The sequence below is a fragment of the Culex pipiens genome, chromosome 2 (genome assembly GCF_016801865.2).
Source record: "Culex pipiens pallens isolate TS chromosome 2, TS_CPP_V2, whole genome shotgun sequence".
In the NCBI taxonomy this organism is placed as follows: Eukaryota; Metazoa; Arthropoda; class Insecta; order Diptera; family Culicidae; genus Culex; species Culex pipiens.
In genome coordinates, this window is record NC_068938.1 from 191259579 (window position 1) to 191277790 (window position 18212).

General features: G+C 37.7%; 1 protein-coding gene across 1 annotated transcript in view; it reads right to left on the reverse strand.

The window, feature by feature from the left end:
* Window positions 1–9233, reverse strand: part of LOC120414045 (frizzled) — a 185710-nt gene extending 176477 nt beyond the window's left edge. Inside the window, exon 1 of the mRNA XM_039575065.2 lies at window positions 7545–9233. Within this exon, the coding sequence (XP_039430999.1) occupies window positions 7545–8258 (714 nt within the window). The 5' untranslated portion in view covers window positions 8259–9233. The remainder of the gene's footprint in view (window positions 1–7544) is intronic.
* Between the last annotated feature and the right edge of the window lie 8979 nt (window positions 9234–18212).

Consider the following 18212-nt stretch of genomic DNA (forward strand, 5'->3'; position numbering starts at 1 on the left):
TTTCTCCCCTAAATTCCTAAAATGCATTTTCCCTCACAAAATTCGCAACTAATCGTGCTATCAATCTGCTCGGTTTCCATAATTACAGTGTATTTCAAAACATCACGCCATCGTTTACTTTTTCGCAATTTAACATCGTGCCGTGATGGCAAGTCTCGCCCCCTTTCGATTGCGAAAAAGCCATCAACCGACTTCGATCCAAGACCCACTAACCAACCGCCGCAAACAGTGTCGCTTTGTCTGGTTCTGAATCCCCAAGCCAGACTTGCCAGACACAGGCCGCCGCCGTCTATCGACCTGGATCAATCAAACGCCAAAAGTCTGAACGACGGCAAAAAGGCACAACTCCTAACCGACAACGTTGTGTATTTGTTGACTTTGTATGTGTGCCCGAACAAACACACATACACAAACGCTTGTTTCCAGAGAAACAATCTTTTCAAAGAGGGAACAAGAAAAAAAGAAAGAAGAAAACAAGATTGAGGGAAAATTGGAGCACAATTCCGAGGAAAAGAAAGGAAAAACACACAACAAACATCAACGATTCATTCGTTCGAGGTGAGGTGATCCAGAGTAGCGGGGTGAGAATCCAATTGAGAGGTTTCTGAGCTCGAAACATCAAATCGATGGGGAAGCTGCCGTGATGGCAACGTTCGTTTGATCTCCCGTGCCGTGGAAGCCGTCGAAATCCGATTAGAACTTCAAAGCGCAATCAGCTGCAGCAGCACGAACCACGTTGGAATCAAAAATTTTGTTTTGCTAGCTGGCTGGTTTTGCTACTACCAGATAATCTCAGCTTCCGATTGTGTAGAGTGTGAGCGAGCATAATCCAAACGCTACTGGATTTTTTTTTGTTGCAAGCTGAGGCGAGCTGTTTTGGAGCTTCATTCAACAAGTTGATTTCGGGTATCGACGAGGCACTGCTGGGAGCCTCTGGGTGGTGGTACCGTACGGAGTTGGCCTTTGCTGGCAGACGCCAATCGGTTGTAGCTTCTATCGTACGGAGCGTAAGCCTGAAACGACCCAAAGGGTTGGAAATTTGGTGAACGATTTGCTCTGCATCGAAGGACTCGAAATACGCAATTTTTGACGAGTGTATCCAAATCAACCCCTCAGAAAACTATTTCGTGACATTTTGTTAACTCGTGAAGAATACATGCAAATCCCTTATGTATGAAAATCAAAATGTTGAATAAAACACGTAATTCTAAAAATTAAAATGTAGTTGTAGATCTTAAAATTACCTTTTTGCAATTCCGTCGTGAAACTACTTACTTTTCCTGTCATTCTTGAACGACGAAGCCTACATTTCTTTACCAAAAATAACAATCGAAAAGCAACACTTTTCAAAATAAATGCTGAAAAGTTCTACTTTTCAGCACTCAAATGGATGCTGAAAAGTTGAACTTTTCAGCACTTGTTTCGAAAAGTAACACTTTTAAACATTTTTTCGATTTAAACGATTTATTGACAAAATACATGAAAATTTGACATAAAATTTCACTCAGTGTGTGTTTTTTGGAATTGCAAAAAATGTTGTATGGAACTCGTTGCAAAACTTGATTTGTTCAGCACTTTTCGTATTTATCCAACTCGGTGAACCTCGTTAGATAAATGTACGACTCGTGCTGAAAAAATCCTCTTTTTGCAACTTTTTGCATAAACTACTATTATGGCTTATTACTAATTCAAAAAAAAAAAATCTTAAAAAGAAATCGATTTGTGTATAAACAATACTTCTTTCAAGCTATGACCCAGCAAAGGTCATCATATAATAATCAAATCTTTTTTAAATCAAGCTTTTTTTGAAAAAGTGTTGTTTATTCGTACAAGTACTTTATTTTAAGTTTCAAGATCAAATTTGAAAAGAAACATAATATAATATATAGGTAATTTATCATAAGTTTGATACTGAGTAAAAATTTTGTTTTTTTTTTTAAGTGCTCATGGACTGCAAATATTATGCTCTGTTCCTTTTTCTTGTCAAATTTTTTCAAGACAATTTTCTACAGAATTTTATGAACCTTTGACATAAACAACCATGGGCACTATTGAAAAAAGCTGAAAGATTGCAAAATTTTCTCAAAAATCAAGTTTTGGGTGATTTACTTTGAAATGAAAATATGATTTGAAAAAATGCAACTATGCTAAGCAGGTATAGTTCAAATGTTTATCATTTTTTCCGTTGAAATGTGTAATACATAAAAAAAATGTATTTTTTTATTCAATATTGAACCTATTTTCTCTATTTTCTATTTTTTATCCTATTTTTAATGTCCAAAAAATCATATTGAATCGATAATTGCACAAAACATCGTCCAATTAGCGCAACCTCAATCAAAGGAGAATCATTAATTTTGGGGTCCTTAGAAACTTGTGCACTAAGAATTTAATTAAAATGTGCAGACAGTGCCGAACGGTTTTTATCCAAAGTATGTGTTAAGAATTAGTTTTTTTGCTACTTATTGTTCAAAATACAATAATAATATTTATGTGTAAAGCCAGTGCTACAAGTTATTTATTTTTTTTAATATTTAAAAAAGCAAAATTTGTTTTTCAAACCATGGGTTATTTCGAATGGTTTCTAACCGTCTTAAAAAAATGTTATAAAAGCTCGAATTTTCAAAAAATGCAGTCTTTCAAAAAAATATTTAAAAAAAAAATGCAATATAGGTATCAATCAACTTGATAATTTGTACAGATTTTCAATGTGTAATGAGTTTAAAGCTAAAACGCTCCCATTTTCCCAGTACAAGATTTATTTAAAATAACCAAATTTAAAAAATTGGCTATGTGCAATAAATTCAGCTTTATTTAATGTTCATTCTTAATTCGGAAAAACTTTGTGTATGTTTTCATTTTATTAAAAACATTATGAAAAATACAACCATTGAAAAAAAACTTTCAATATATACTTATGTAAGTGTACCAAACAACACAAAATTTCAAATGATTTCGAAAGCATTCTTATTTTGAATGTGAAATGGTAAAATTTTCACATAAAAAACATATTTTGTAATCATAAAAAAACATACTTCATAATTTGCAAATATGCTTCACAATATAGTACAACATTAACTGATAAATACTGACATGTTTACAAAAAAAAACAGTTGCTTTGTTTGTTATTGTAAAAGTTTTAATATGTTAAACTACTGTATTCATTGGAAATAGAGCCGATGCGAATATTTTTCACAGTTTTTTTCCCTTGGCTTTCTTCGAGGCCGAGTGGGTGTGTTGCAAAAAAATAATAAAAACTGAAATATCATGTTGATATTATAACAATATTTGAATGAATAAGTTTTTAAGATAACTAAAATTGAAAACTGGAAATTCCACAAATTAGTTCTATTTTAAATACATAATATTCATACTTCAATCAAAACTTTCAATCGATTTTAACAGAATTTAAACAAAATATTTTTATACCAATTTTTTTTTTCTTTGAAGGCCCTACAAAAACTTTAGATTCTTTACAAAATACTAGTTTTAATGTGAAATTTTCATGATTTACGGTTTGGGTATCAAATGACGTGAAATTTCAAATAGATTTATTTTGATCGTTATCATAATCAAACCATGATAGCGTATCGGTAATTACTAAGTTTAGTGATTTTTCACGCAGAAATAATGCAATTTTTGCGGGGATTACTATTGGAAAACACAAAATTTCACACAAATTTCACATATCGTGAAATTGCAAAAATAACCTTTAAAATCTTATGTTACACATCCGTAAATGTATTTGTACATTTAGTTATATATTATGCATAAAAGATAGGTGATTTTTCAAGCTGAACATTTCCAGTTCTCTCGAGGACCATCTAACCAAATCACCAAATTTTGTTGGATTTCACGGGACTAAGAAAAAACTAAAATATTCAAGAAAATGCCTGATTAGTTTTCAAAAATCTTAGTTTTTACGAACAGTACATGCAAATTTCACCTCAATCTAAAATAATTTAAAACCAGCCCAATCGTGCAGAAAGTGATGATAAATGCAGGAAAATGCAATTAATTTCAGCTTATTGCACTTTTTTTCACAGTTTTGAAATTTTGAAAAAAAAAAATATAATTTTTGTTCCTGTATATAAAAAACACAAGTTTGAAGCAATTTTATGTTGATCAAAAAGGATCTATGAATGATTTAAACTTTTTTCAGGACAACTCATCGCTTGTGTGCTATCTCCCAGTCAACTCAATCAGAATTCTGAAACGGAATTCATTTCGAATCGTTTACGTATTCCGTTTCAAACGCAACAACCGGTACGTACACGGAATCGGTTGTTGCGTTTGAAACAGAATACGTAAACGATTCGAATTGAATTCCGTTTCAGAATTCCGATTGAGTTAACTGGGCTTGTGACACGTCTGCTGTAAAAAAGATAGGACGGAAGGATTTTTTGCATTAGTCTGTAACAAATCTATTTTAATGCTAACGTTCCTTTTAAATCGAAAAGTTCAACTCAAGATTTGCAAAAGGGTCATTCCATCTCAACTGTGCACGAAAAAGTGCAAATTTGAAAATTACCCTCTCCGATCCTGCTCAAATTTGGCAGAGCTGTTGATACTAACAAAACATGCAAGAATTCCAAATTTCATCCAAATCGGACCACCCCCTCCATTTTTGTACCTCCCCAAAAAATCGACTTTTTGGTGATTTTTGACCAAACCTCCTAGTTTCAAACGGCGATAGCTCAGGAACCACAAATCTTAGAAGGTCGGTCTTAGACTCAATTTTGAAGGAAATTGGACGTAGAATCCATTTCCGTGATCAAAATTTTGATTAATTTATTTTTTCTACCTGTATTGCGCAATTGAAAACTTTAAACGGCCGTATCTCAAAACACCCCAACTTATTTTTTTTATTTGACCTCACCATCGTGTTCCCCGGCCAATTTTACATAAGAATCACTTATCGACAGAAATGAATATGTTTCGTTCCAGAGATATCGAATTTTAAAGTTTTGTGTTTTCGAGATTACCTACATCAGCTTCATTTGCCGCATCTGCTAGAAGCACACAGGCGGGCTGATCAATAACTGCTACCTGGTGTTCTGGGAGATGATTGATTTAATTTATTTTTTTAAATTTTACGCAAATATTTATTCAAATGGCTAATAGGGGAAATTCTCGTATGTTTGGCAGGTTAAGTCCTCGCTCCTAGTTTCGTCCAATTTGCTCATTTTCACTATTTAAACAACAAATTTTGCAAAACTTTCGATAGAAACTTGCTTGTTCACTTCTTATTGAGCTATTTATCACTCGATTTCAGTTGAAAACGCTTTTAATCAGCTGTAATTGAATGCCAAAGCGCTGATATGGCAACATTAGAGGAACGTTGGAATTAGATGCTGTTCCCCTACCTTGATCAATCTATTTTTGTGAAAGGAATATTTATTGGGTTATTTTGAATGCACCGTTTTTTACGTGTTGCTAACCGTTTTAGAGTACCTCCTAGGCCATGACTAGGGCCTTTATCATGGGCGGTAGCAAAATAGTGTCATTCAGCAAAAACCCCAAAACCTGCTTTATTATTATTATTATTATTATAGTTTATTATTGACACTTTACCATAATTTGGCAAATCTGATTTATGGTTCAAAAGATTGATCATATTAAATCAATTTTTATATTGTGAGCCAGCTCCATTTGATTAAAAGATGATTTTGGTCAAGTTACATTTAATCCAAAAATAACCTTATACGTGAGGACAGCAGTTGTATTGTGTTCCAAGAATCCAAGAATGATAAAAGAAAAAAAAAACACTGTTGTTCGGAGGGTATCGAAATCATCGCAACTAAATATGGGGAATTAGCCGCAGATCAAACTTTGTGATTTTCTTACATTTTTCAGTTTTATACTTTCCAGAAATCCTTTTTCTACTCCTTGTGATCGTTCTTCATTAGAGTACAACGTATCAACAAATTTTATTCATTTTAATTCATATGTTTTACTCAATAATGTATCGTGCACTTATTGTTCAGTGTTACTAACAAGATTAATTGCATTTTCCTGCTCGCTCCGTCGGAATCCAATTCTGCCCTTTACTGTGTGTCGTTATTGCTCTGTCCTGTGGGTTAGCACAGAAATTCACCTCATTCATTTTTTTGAGCAGATAAACATTCGAGATTAAACTCCAGGTTCCTACAGTGTTATACAGTTAATTTTTGCCCAATTTGATAAAGATTATTTATGATGAAATATTATTTCAATAAATGGTCAGGTAGTAGTTATTGATCAGCCCACCTGTGTGCTTCTAGCAGATGCAGCGAATGAAGCTCATGTAGGCAATTTCGAAAACACAAAACTTTAACATTCGATATCTCTGGAACGAAACATATTCATTTCTGTCGATAAGTGATTCTTATGTAAAATTGGCCGGGGAACACGATGGTGAGGTCAAATAAAAAAAAATAAGTTGGGGTGTTTTGAGATACGGCCGTTTAAAGTTTTCAATTGCGCAATACAGGTAGAAAAAAATAAATTAATCAAAATTTTGATCAAGGAAATGGATTCTACGTCCAATTTCCTTCAAAATTGAGTCTAAGACCGACCTTCTAAGATTTGTGGTTACTGAGCTATCGCCGTTTGAAACTAGGAGGTTTGGTCAAAAATCACCAAAAAGTCGATTTTTTGGGGAGGTACAAAAATGGAGGGGGTGGTCCGATTTGGATGAAATTTGGGATTCTTGCATGTTTTGATAGTATCAACAGCTCTGCCAAATTTGAGCAGGATCGGAGAGGGTAATTTTCAAATGCTGTTCCGCTTCAGATGGAATGACCCAAAAGTTAATATCAAGTTTTTCAATTTACATTTCAAATATTGTGGATTTTTTTTTTTCAAATTTATTGTTTTTATGCATTAATTTCTTAAAATCCTTGAATTTCACGGGATTTCGCAGAAATTTTGAAATTTCAAGAATTACACGCTGTCCGCAAAATCGTGAAATTTCACTAGCCCTAGCCAAATTTGGCCAGTTTTTCACAACTTAGTAGGAACATTGTTGTTAAAGCCAGAGTTAGAATTGGTGGAGTCGAGTCTTTTTCAGGATTTGTAGCTGAAGTCGAGGTCTCTAAATATGTCATTTTCTGAAACCTTCGTTGGAATCTTTTCCAAGAGATCATCCCACTGGGTCGCTACAACCTAATAAAAGCACCACCCAACAAGTCTCTGTTGTGAATAAAGCGAGTTTGCAGCTCGCTAGTAGCACCCTTTTTTGCGGCCCGGTATTTGTTTGTCAAGCGCTTCTGTATGGCTTCCTCATCATCATCGCGCCTCATCCTGCTTTGCTCTGGGCACAAATGGTGATCCTTCTCTCAACGAGAGCTGCTGGTGCTCCACCGGTTTGTTTGAGGTTAGACACCAAATATTGGCGCGTTCTGTTGTGTTGAGCTCAACTTTGCCTAGCGGTATGGTATTCAAATTTTTGGCAGGTACGAAGTGACGAAGGACGTGATTGTAGCGAAAATGAGGCTGACAAAGTTTGCACAATACGGCGATTACGGACGATTATGTGAAGGGATGACTTTTTTGTAACTCACCTTTCCCCCAACGGTCAGCTGATAGCCCATGATGGTCGGCGCTTTCAACTGTACTGGACAGATAAATCCAAGGTCTCGATGAACGTTGACCATGTTGTTCCCGCTGGGAATCATCGCCGAGTGCTGACTGCTGCCGGCCGCTCCAGCTCCCTGGTTCTTCCTGGGCACCTGATGCGGCTTGGTGGTGTGCATGGCACTCGTAGGCATTGGCGTACTCTCCGAGGAGTTGTTCTGGGAGACGCATAGTTCCTTGCCGTCTTCGGGGAACTTGGAGCACTCTAGGTTCTCCGGCCACTGGAAGTCGAACGTCCGCATGATGGTTTCGCAGACCCGGGCTGATTCGCACAGCGATCGACAGGGTGGGATTGGGTAGTTGAGGATCGTGCAGACTGGAGCGTACAGGGTGCAGAGGAAGAACTTGAGGTCCGGACTGCAGTCGATTTTGACGAGCGGGATAAACTGGTGAACCTCGAGGGCGGCTTCTTCCTGTTTGGTGTGTCCGATCAGGTTCGGCATAATGGTCTTGTTGTACTGGATGTCCGTACAGAATGGGATTGTGATGGGTTCGCAGCGATTGTGGTGTTGGAAGTCGTCCACGCTAATGCTGGACACTTCATGACCCCCGAAGGTCTCCTGTTGCTGAATGGATAATCCGACGTTTGCATAGCTCAACAGCAGGACAACAGCCCTTAACATGAAACACACTTTTGCCATTTTTTGCCTTCCCGAGCAATCCCACACCCCTTAACACCCTCTTTCACGTATGCTCTTTTGTATTGCTCTTAACTTTATTAAGCTCTTCACACAGAGCGCTTCCCGGTGTTATTTTAACACGCACACATCCACTTGCTCTCTTCAGCTAAATGCAATAAACAACACAGACATCACAAGAGATCACGTAGAGCCGCGCGCGCGATGATTCTCAACACCAATACACACACACCCAGTTGATGCCGCTGCTTTCTTTTGTACTGCGCCGCCTGCTGCGTGTGTTATATTTTTAGACCCGCGCGCTCTCACTCACACCACTGCGCCACGCACCGCAAGGCCTACTGGCTCGTAATTTACCAACATTCTACTCTTCAGCCAGCACTCCCAAAGTGCAATGAAAACCCGATCTCCGCTCACACTTCACTTCACCCGAAGTCGGCGAACATTCACCCCCAAACGGCTCCTTCGAACGATGTGTGTTTATTCTCGCGGCATCTGGTGTCGGCTGCTTCAGGGCCTTCTGCGACCTCTCACATGTTGACAAATGCCAGACACTCGCTACTCAGTTATCACTCACTTGCCGACGACCGACCGCGACTCGCTTGCTTTGATCTTCGCCGACACCGCGTCTATTGCTTATCTACCGCGCGCTTATCAATCGCTAGCGAAACAATACCGTCAATTAATTAGATGACGTTACACCACCACCAACAACCGACAAACAAAAGAAGCAGCAAACACAAAACGGAAATTCCAGCGCCCGGCGACACAACAAAAACACGATCCACAAACCCGCAGTTCCGACGGCGAAAGCGTCCGAAATACAACTAAAGACAAGTGGCACTCGCAGACAGACACAGAGCAGGAGCACTGACAGTTGCGCAAGGTTCGGCTGTGTTCCCATCATCTCTGCCCAAAAAACGCAGCAACCGATGACGACCGACCGACGGGTTTCGGGCTGTTCTCGCAGCACGGGTTCATCTGCTCTGTGCGCGCTTCCTTTCTCGGAGAAGAAGTTATTTTGGGGTTGTATTGGTGCGAGCGGAGGTTGTAAACAATTTGGGTTTTTAGGAGGAGGAGGAGGAGGCGGTGAGCAAGTGTGAGCGCAAGTGGATGAGGGAGAGGGGAACGTCAAAAGGGACCATCCATAAACCACGTGGACACTTGGGGGGAAGGGGGGGGGTATGGCGATTGTCCACGATCCATACAAAAAAGTTTTTTTTTTGTATGAACAATTGTCCACGAGGGGGGGGGGGGGGGGTAACAGATTGCCAAAAAAGTGTCCACGTGGTTTATGGATGGTCCCAAAACTGGTTTGACAACAAAAGGAGCACTTGTTGACGGAGTTAACTGGTTGGGACTCTGGTGGAGAAAGATGGAACTGAAGTTGTTAGGTTGGTGTCTTGACTTAATTTAACTAGATCAGTTGAATGGATTTGGTCGATGAGGACTGGATAATGCAAGGAGGTGGTGTATCTAGATTAGTAAGATATCTACGATAACAAACAATCCATCTGGTGGTCAGTAGCTTAATCGTCTACTAAAATAAAGATATCACTAATGTGGGTTTATTGTAGTTATTGCACGAAGTGGTTCTTGTCAAAACTATGAAACTGCTGCGATTTTTGTAAGTTTCATTCAAAAAACACAGAGGGATGATTGAAATATATAACATAGTATTGATATCATTTGGAATCAGCACTACACAGCAAAAAATCCGATGGTAAAATCGCATGCAAAAGCATGCACATCACCTTCGTCAAAATAAACACTTAATATTACACACTGCATGTACAATTTTTGAAACACACAAAAAAAAGTTGCAACCGACGGGATTCAAACCCAGCACCAACAGTAAGGACTGGCGCCTTAGCCCATTCGGCCATCAGACCGATGAAAATCTGTAAGGATAAACGCATATATGAGCTTGACATTTCGGTCAAGTAGGTTTCCCATACTGATGGGCTACATATTTCAGAGTGTAAAATCACATAAAATTGCATAAAATAATGCAATATTTATTTTACACCCAGGCCTTTTACACGCAGCTGGATTACTACTTTTTTAGCTGTGTAAGAAATAAACTGTTAGTACAAATTATGTGAAGATGTATGAGTATAAAATGCTTTAAAAACAAAAAGAAAAAGAAAATTTTCTTAAGTATTTTATTGTGATGTTTTGCAGTTTCTGTTCATTTTTTAATTTTTTGTTTCTTGTTTCTTGTTTCTTGTTTCTTGTTTCTTGTTTCTTGTTTCTTGTTTCTTGTTTCTTGTTTCTTGTTTCTTGTTTCTTGTTTCTTGTTTCTTGTTTCTTGTTTCTTGTTTCTTGTTTCTTGTTTCTTGTTTCTTGTTTCTTGTTTCTTGTTTCTTGTTTCTTGTTTCTTGTTTCTTGTTTCTTGTTTCTTGTTTCTTGTTTCTTGTTTCTTGTTTCTTGTTTCTTGTTTCTTGTTTCTTGTTTCTTGTTTCTTGTTTCTTGTTTCTTGTTTCTTGTTTCTTGTTTCTTGTTTCTTGTTTCTTGTTTCTTGTTTCTTGTTTCTTGTTTCTTGTTTCTTGTTTCTTGTTTCTTGTTTCTTGTTTCTTGTTTCTTGTTTCTTGTTTCTTGTTTCTTGTTTCTTGTTTCTTGTTTCTTGTTTCTTGTTTCTTGTTTCTTGTTTCTTGTTTCTTGTTTCTTGTTTCTTGTTTCTTGTTTCTTGTTTCTTGTTTCTTGTTTCTTGTTTCTTGTTTCTTGTTTCTTGTTTCTTGTTTCTTGTTTCTTGTTTCTTGTTTCTTGTTTCTTGTTTCTTGTTTCTTGTTTCTTGTTTCTTGTTTCTTGTTTCTTGTTTCTTGTTTCTTGTTTCTTGTTTCTTGTTTCTTGTTTCTTGTTTCTTGTTTCTTGTTTCTTGTTTCTTGTTTCTTGTTTCTTGTTTCTTGTTTCTTGTTTCTTGTTTCTTGTTTCTTGTTTCTTGTTTCTTGTTTCTTGTTTCTTGTTTCTTGTTTCTTGTTTCTTGTTTCTTGTTTCTTGTTTCTTGTTTCTTGTTTCTTGTTTCTTGTTTCTTGTTTCTTGTTTCTCTTGTTTCTTGTTTCTTGTTTCTTGTTTCTTGTTTCTTGTTTCTTGTTTCTTGTTTCTTGTTTCTTGTTTCTTGTTTCTTGGTTTTTTGCTTTTTTGCTTTTTTGCTTTTTTGCTTTTTTGCTTTTTTGCTTTTTGCTTTTTTGCTTTAGGGAAACTTTGTCCATCGAAACTTTTCCACTAATTCTATCTATCAGTCTAACTCCAAGGATAACCTCACCTCTGATTTGGATTCACAATTTTACGATTGTTTCTCTGACTGTCTAGCTTAGTTTTAAGGGAACAACATCTGAAATGCCATGACCCCTCTCCAAAAATTGTACTGCCCAATAAAGGCGACCAAAACATGCTCCCAGAACATCTGTACTACTGTAAACTTAATTATTTAAGAGCGCACTAAAAATTTGTACCCCAACTTAATGAGTGCCCAATAAAAAATATTATTTATGGCAAGCTACCAGTCCACACAGGTCTATCTCTGAAGCTCCATTTCATCAGTGGTCGTCGCCTTCGGCGGTACGACTCATCTCAAAACTTTTGTAGTGCAAATTTAGAGCAAAATTTACTGTCCGGGGGGAACATTTCCTGCAAAACTTTAATAAATTTACAGCTGTTGTTGGGGGGCGAAACAAGTCCGAATGAGTGATTTTATTGCACGTGGCTTCCACCAACATAACCGCTCAGTGGAATCAATTACCGAAAGGCATTATGCGAGGGAGCCCTGTTGTCCAATAAAAGGCTAATTATTTCCAATTTTACATCATCCGCCGTCAACGACTGCTTTGTAAGACTTGTCCCGCCATTTTCGTATATGACATTATTTGGTGTGGCTCTTTTGGTTGGATTTTACGATCTGCCACCACGTCATTGTTTGCGAAAAGACCTCCGCACAGTGGGATTCGATTTTTGGTCATCTTGATTGAGCTTAAGAATTGCTCTTATTGGTTCTTTATAAAAAGATTTGTAAAAATATCTTAAATTTTTAATGGTCTGTTGAAAATGGATTTTTTTTTGAAAATTTATTTCAATCCCAATGTGCCAAACACTGATGATTCAACTCAGTAGGTCATGCGATAAAAGTTGGCAAATTTGGGACCTTCTCCAAGAGCCCGCCACTTTCATGGCCTACCGCGATAATCGCGAGAGATGGAATGCTTTATGATTCATTGACTACTTGATGTCCACGGTGCCGTGTGAGTCGCACGAGGGGACAGCAGGACATAAATGACCTGTTCGCAGTCAACTACCCGCCCTGAGATGGCTCGAGGGGATTCCATGGCCTTATTTGGGGTACTGTAATTAACTGTTTTGATTGGGCTGGTAATTATCGTGCCTTCGGTGGCCTGTATGACTAATTTGATGGAATTTATGATCAAAATATCGGGACATTGAATTTGAAGATTTTGTCACAAATATTTGTTAAACGTTAAACTTTTGGATATTTTTATGAAATATTTCAAGCAAATATTGTTAGATAACCACAGGTGATCAACGCGAATCAATCTTCAAAAGGTGAACATGTCATAATCGCTCAAGTTCGAAAATTAAAACCTCCTTTCAACTCCAAACGCCGACGACAGTGACCTGACCCTATCTGATAAATGTCCCAAACAACTTCATTTGCCCCAGAGCAACGCCAAATTTTTCCCAAACAAATTAGTCTATGTCAAGCGAGTTCAACGGACCTTCCATCATCTAGTCAGCTGTGAGCTCCAACGGTGTCAACGCCGGCTAGATTTGAACAAATGACCAATTAATAGCTTCAGCTGAATCGAGGTCGCAACCCATGAATGAACCAAGGACTTCACATGTGTGAGTACGCCAAGTTCTCCGGGGAGTTGCGCTGATTAAGCCGCGGCGATAAGCTACCCCGTTGAAGTACACGGTAGCTCAAGATCTGGCGAGACCCCCTAACCAAGTGTCTTCGAATCCGCTTGAACGAATTGAATCGCCATCAATCATATTTTTCACTTTCGTTTACGCTTGCAACATTTGCTTGGCGCGACTCAGTCAGCAGATTCGGTTGATTTGACAGGTGGTGGCCGGTGGGCAAAACGTTTTGGTCAATCAGCTGTGGTGTGGTTTGGCGTCCTGTAGGGCAATTAAAATGATACATGGAGCGGTTTTGAGTGATTGAGCTGGTTGAGCTATGATCAAACTTTTCAGATATTTTGCGCACCAATTTGTCCCTGTCCAAATAACGATTCGGGGATAACAGTGAGTGGTTATTGGGTTGCGGGTTTGAATTTGAAATGGTGAGTTCAAGTTGACAAGGTGTATGTATAACCAGAGATTTAACATCATGTTTGTCTGGTTAGATAATAATACTGCATCGAAATTTTTTTTTATGTTTGAAAATAAAAACGTCCTTCACTCCATCACTTACTGTTTGATTCATGCACATTTATTCTCACCCTCTAAACTACACTACACTACAATTCGATGCCAGTGTGCTCATTTGCACTAAGCTTGCTAGTTTTCCTATCTAAATTGAACAAGAGAGCACACGGGCATCGAATTGCTGATAGTCACTGCCTTTTTACTCGTTTTCACTTACTTATTGTCATTTTTACTCACTCATTCGGTTTCAAATTCACCTTCCTTTATCTCTCACTCAATCATTTTTATTTAATCTCACTTTCTTGGTTTTGTTGTAGTTTTTACTAGTAAACGTTTCTCAAAGTGAGAGGGATGAAACAAATTGTAGAATTTAATTTGGTAACTTAAAAAATAGATTTGCATTCCCTTATTTTGTTTAAAACATGAAAAGTTTAAGTTAATTTTTGCAAAAAAAAATCCTGAAAAGTGCCTAGGTTGTTTATGGACTTCTAGACTACCTCACTTTTTCTCGCTTACCTCTTACTTATTCACTCAATCACTCACTCGCATACTAATTTACTCACTAACACACTAATTCACTCACTCACTAACTTACTTACCCACTAACTATCTCACTCACTCATTCATTCACATACTCACTCACTAACTCACTCATTCACTCATTCACTTACTTACTTACTAACTCACACACTCACTCATTCACTCACTCACTCACTCATTCACTCACTCACTCACTCACTCACTCACTCACTCACTCACTCACTCATTCACTCACTCATTCACTCACTTACTTACTAACTCACACACTCACTCACTTACTCACTCAATATCTTTCTCACCAACTAACCAAATGACTCACTCACTCACTTACTCGCTGACTAATTCCTTCACTTTGACTTGATCTGAGCCAATTGTTTCCTTTTTTAAATATTACTTGGCACAACATTAGTTTGGCTTGCTTCGGTAACTCAACTCTCAGTAGGAAAATTTTAGCAAATTCGACTCATTTTCAACAGTTTTGGCTCGGGCTCAAAGAACAACTGTTTGCGAGGCATAACTTTTTTTTAAGTCTATCCACAATTTAAATTATAAAACAAATAGTGAAACAAAATTCATTATAATCAAAAATAATTCACAATTTTTTTAATTCAGTGAACAATTAATTTATAAAAACTAAAAAAGTTAAAAAAAGCCTTGCATGTTTTTGAATTATTTGAAAAGACAAAATATGTTGCAGGAATCATGAAATCACTTTTTATGACCATTTTTTTTATTACAATTCGAGAATATGAGTAAACTAATAACTAAAAACTAACTAAATCCACCTATGTGGTTGATGCCTTCCTCACTTTTTACCAACAATGGGTAATATGAGTGGTTTGGACACATATTTCAGCTCTTTTTTTTAGGCCCAGAAAAATAAGTACACAGATATAACTTAAGTTGTCATAACTCGAGATAGGGTTGCCAGATCTTCAATTATGTGGACTCGTTGGAAAGGTCTATAGATTACCTAACCAACGATGGGTCGGATGATGGATCCGGACATCGTTTACATACATTTAAGTGAGATCCGGCTTCAAAAAAGTACATAAATATCACTTAAGTGGTCATAACTCGAGGCAGGGTTGCCAGATCTTCAATTATGTGGACTCGTTGGAAAGGTTTCTTGATTACCTAACCAATGATGGGTCGGATGATGGATTCAGACATCGTTTACATGCATTTAAGTGAGATCCGGCTTCAAAAAAGTACATAAATATCACTTAAGTGGTCATAACTCGAGACAGGGTTGCCAGATCTTCGATGTTGTGGACTTGTTAAAAAGGTCTCTTGATTACTTAACCAACGATGGGTCGGATGATGGATCCGGACATCGTTTACATACATCTAAGTGAGATCCGGCTTCAAAAAAGTACATAAATATCACTTAAGTGGTTATAACTCGAGACAGGGTTGCCAGATTTTCAATTATGTGGACTCGTTGGAAAGGTCTCTTGATTACTTAACCAACAATGTGTCGGATAATGGTTCCGGACATCGTTTACATACATTTAAGTGAGATCCGGCTTCAAAAAGTACATAAATATCACTTAAGTGGTCATAACTCGAGGCAGGGTTGCCAAATCTTCAACGTTGTGGACTCGTTGGAAAGGTCTCTCGATTTCCTAACCAATGATGGGTCGGATGGTGGATCCGGACATCGTTTACATGCATTTAAGTGAGATCCGGCTTCAAAAAAGTACATAAATATCACTTAAGTAGTCATAACTCGAGGCAGGGTTGCCAGATCTTCAATTATGTAGACTCGTTGGAAAGGTCTCTAGATTACCTAACCAACGATGGGTCGGATGATGGATCCGAACATCGTTTACATACATTTAAGTGAGATCCGGCTTTAAAAAAGTACATAAATATCACTTAAGTGGTAATAACACGTGGCAGGGTTGCCAGATCTTCAATGTTGTGGACGCGTTGGAAAGGTCTCTTGATTACCTAACCAACAATGTGTCGGATAATGGTTCCGGACATCGTTTACATACATTTAAGTGAGATCCGGCTTCAAAAAAGTACATAAATATCACTGTTGAGTCGCGGGGGATGTCCTGAACCGGGCACCGGTTCTGTCAGCGGAGTGATTAAAAGAAAACTTCGTTCTTTTCCACTCGCTACAAAACTAAAGTTTATTTATTAATAAATAACACAAATAGTTCACAAAAATTACAAAACTTACATCTTTGGTGTTTTTTCACAGCTGAATTCTTCAGCTGCGCCCGTGCTCCCGCTTACTCAAATTGTTTTGATCTTACTTTCTTTATTTCTAAGCGACAGCACGGGCACCAGTCAAACAATCACAAAACACTGACACTGACGCAGAACAAGGGGCTGCTTCGGACGCGCTCCGTCGCAACAATCACTTAAGTGGTCATAACTCGAGGCAGGGTTGCCAAATCTTCAACGTTGTGGACTCGTTGGAAAGGTCTCTCGATTACCTAACCAATGATGGGTCGGATGATGGATCCGGACATCGTTTACATGCATTTAAGTGAGATCCGGCTTCAAAAAAGTACATAAATATCACTTAAGTGGTCATAACTCGAGAACGGGTTGCCAGATCTTCAATTATGTAGACTCGTTGGAAAGGTCTCTTGATTACTTAACCAACGATGGGTCGGATGATGGATCCGGACATCGTTTACATACATTTAAGTGAGATCCGGCTTCAAAAAAGTACATAAATATCACTTAAGTGGTCATAACTCGAGACAGGGTTGCCAGATCTTCAATTATGTGGACTCGTTGGAAAGGTCTCTTGATTACTTAACCAACGATGGGTCGGATGATGGATCCGGACATCATTTACATGCAGTTAAGTGAGATCCGGCTTCAAAAAAGTACATAAATATCACTTAAGTGGTCATAACTCGAGACAGGGTTGCCAGATCCTCGATGTTTTGACTCGTTGGAAAGGTCTCTAGATTACCTATCCAACGAGGGGTCGGATGATGGTTCCGGACATCGTTTACATACATTTAAGTGAGATCCGGCTTCAAAAAAGTACATAAATATCACTTAAGTGGTCATAACTCGAGACAGGGTTGCCAGATCTTCAATGTTGTGGACTCGTTGGAAAGGTCTTTTGATTACCTAACCAACGATGGGTTGGATGATGGATCCGGACATCGTTTACATGCATATAATTGAGATCCGGATATATGTGAAAACACATTTTTATACATAACTTTTGAACTACTTATCGAAACTTCAAACAATTCAATAGCGATGTATGGGACCCTAAACCAAGTCGATTGCAACTGGTTCGATCAAAATCGGTTCAGCCAGTGCTGAGAAAACTTGGCAAGATTTTTCAACACATACATACATACACACTCACACACATACACACACACACACACATACACACACACACACAGACATTTGTTCAGTTTTCGATTCTGAGTCGATTTGTATACATGAAGGTGGGTCTTCGAGCTTTTAATAAAAAGTTCTTTTTTAGAGCAGGATTATAGCCTTACCTCAGTGAGGAAGGCAAAATATGATGAAATCAATCAAGTTAGAAAGTGATTGAAAAAATCAAGTAAATTTAGTGAGTGAAAGAGTCTGTAACTGCGAAAAATTGAGAAAGTGAGAAGTCACAGCCACTAAAATTTTAGGCAACCACTATATAGGTCATCCTTGTGGCCCTGTTGGTTATCACATCAAATCAAATCAAAATTGAGTAAGTGAGAGATTTACAAAGAATTTTGAGTGAGTGAAAAAAAGTGAATAAAATTGAGTGAAATATAGTGTGTGATTGAGTCTCAGTGAGATGAGAAAAACAGAAAAAGGAAGAAAGAAAATAAAGAAGATATTGAGTATATGCGAAAATATAAAAAGAGGGAAACAGTGAATAAGTGAGTGTCTAGAAACGAGTGAAGATTAGGGTGCCCAGTAAAAATGACCCCCTGCTCCACAAACGGAAAACAGTTTTTCATACAAAAATGACGTATTAAAATCGATTATAACATTTCAGAAAAAAGTTGTACAGTTTTGGTACATTCTACAAAGTTT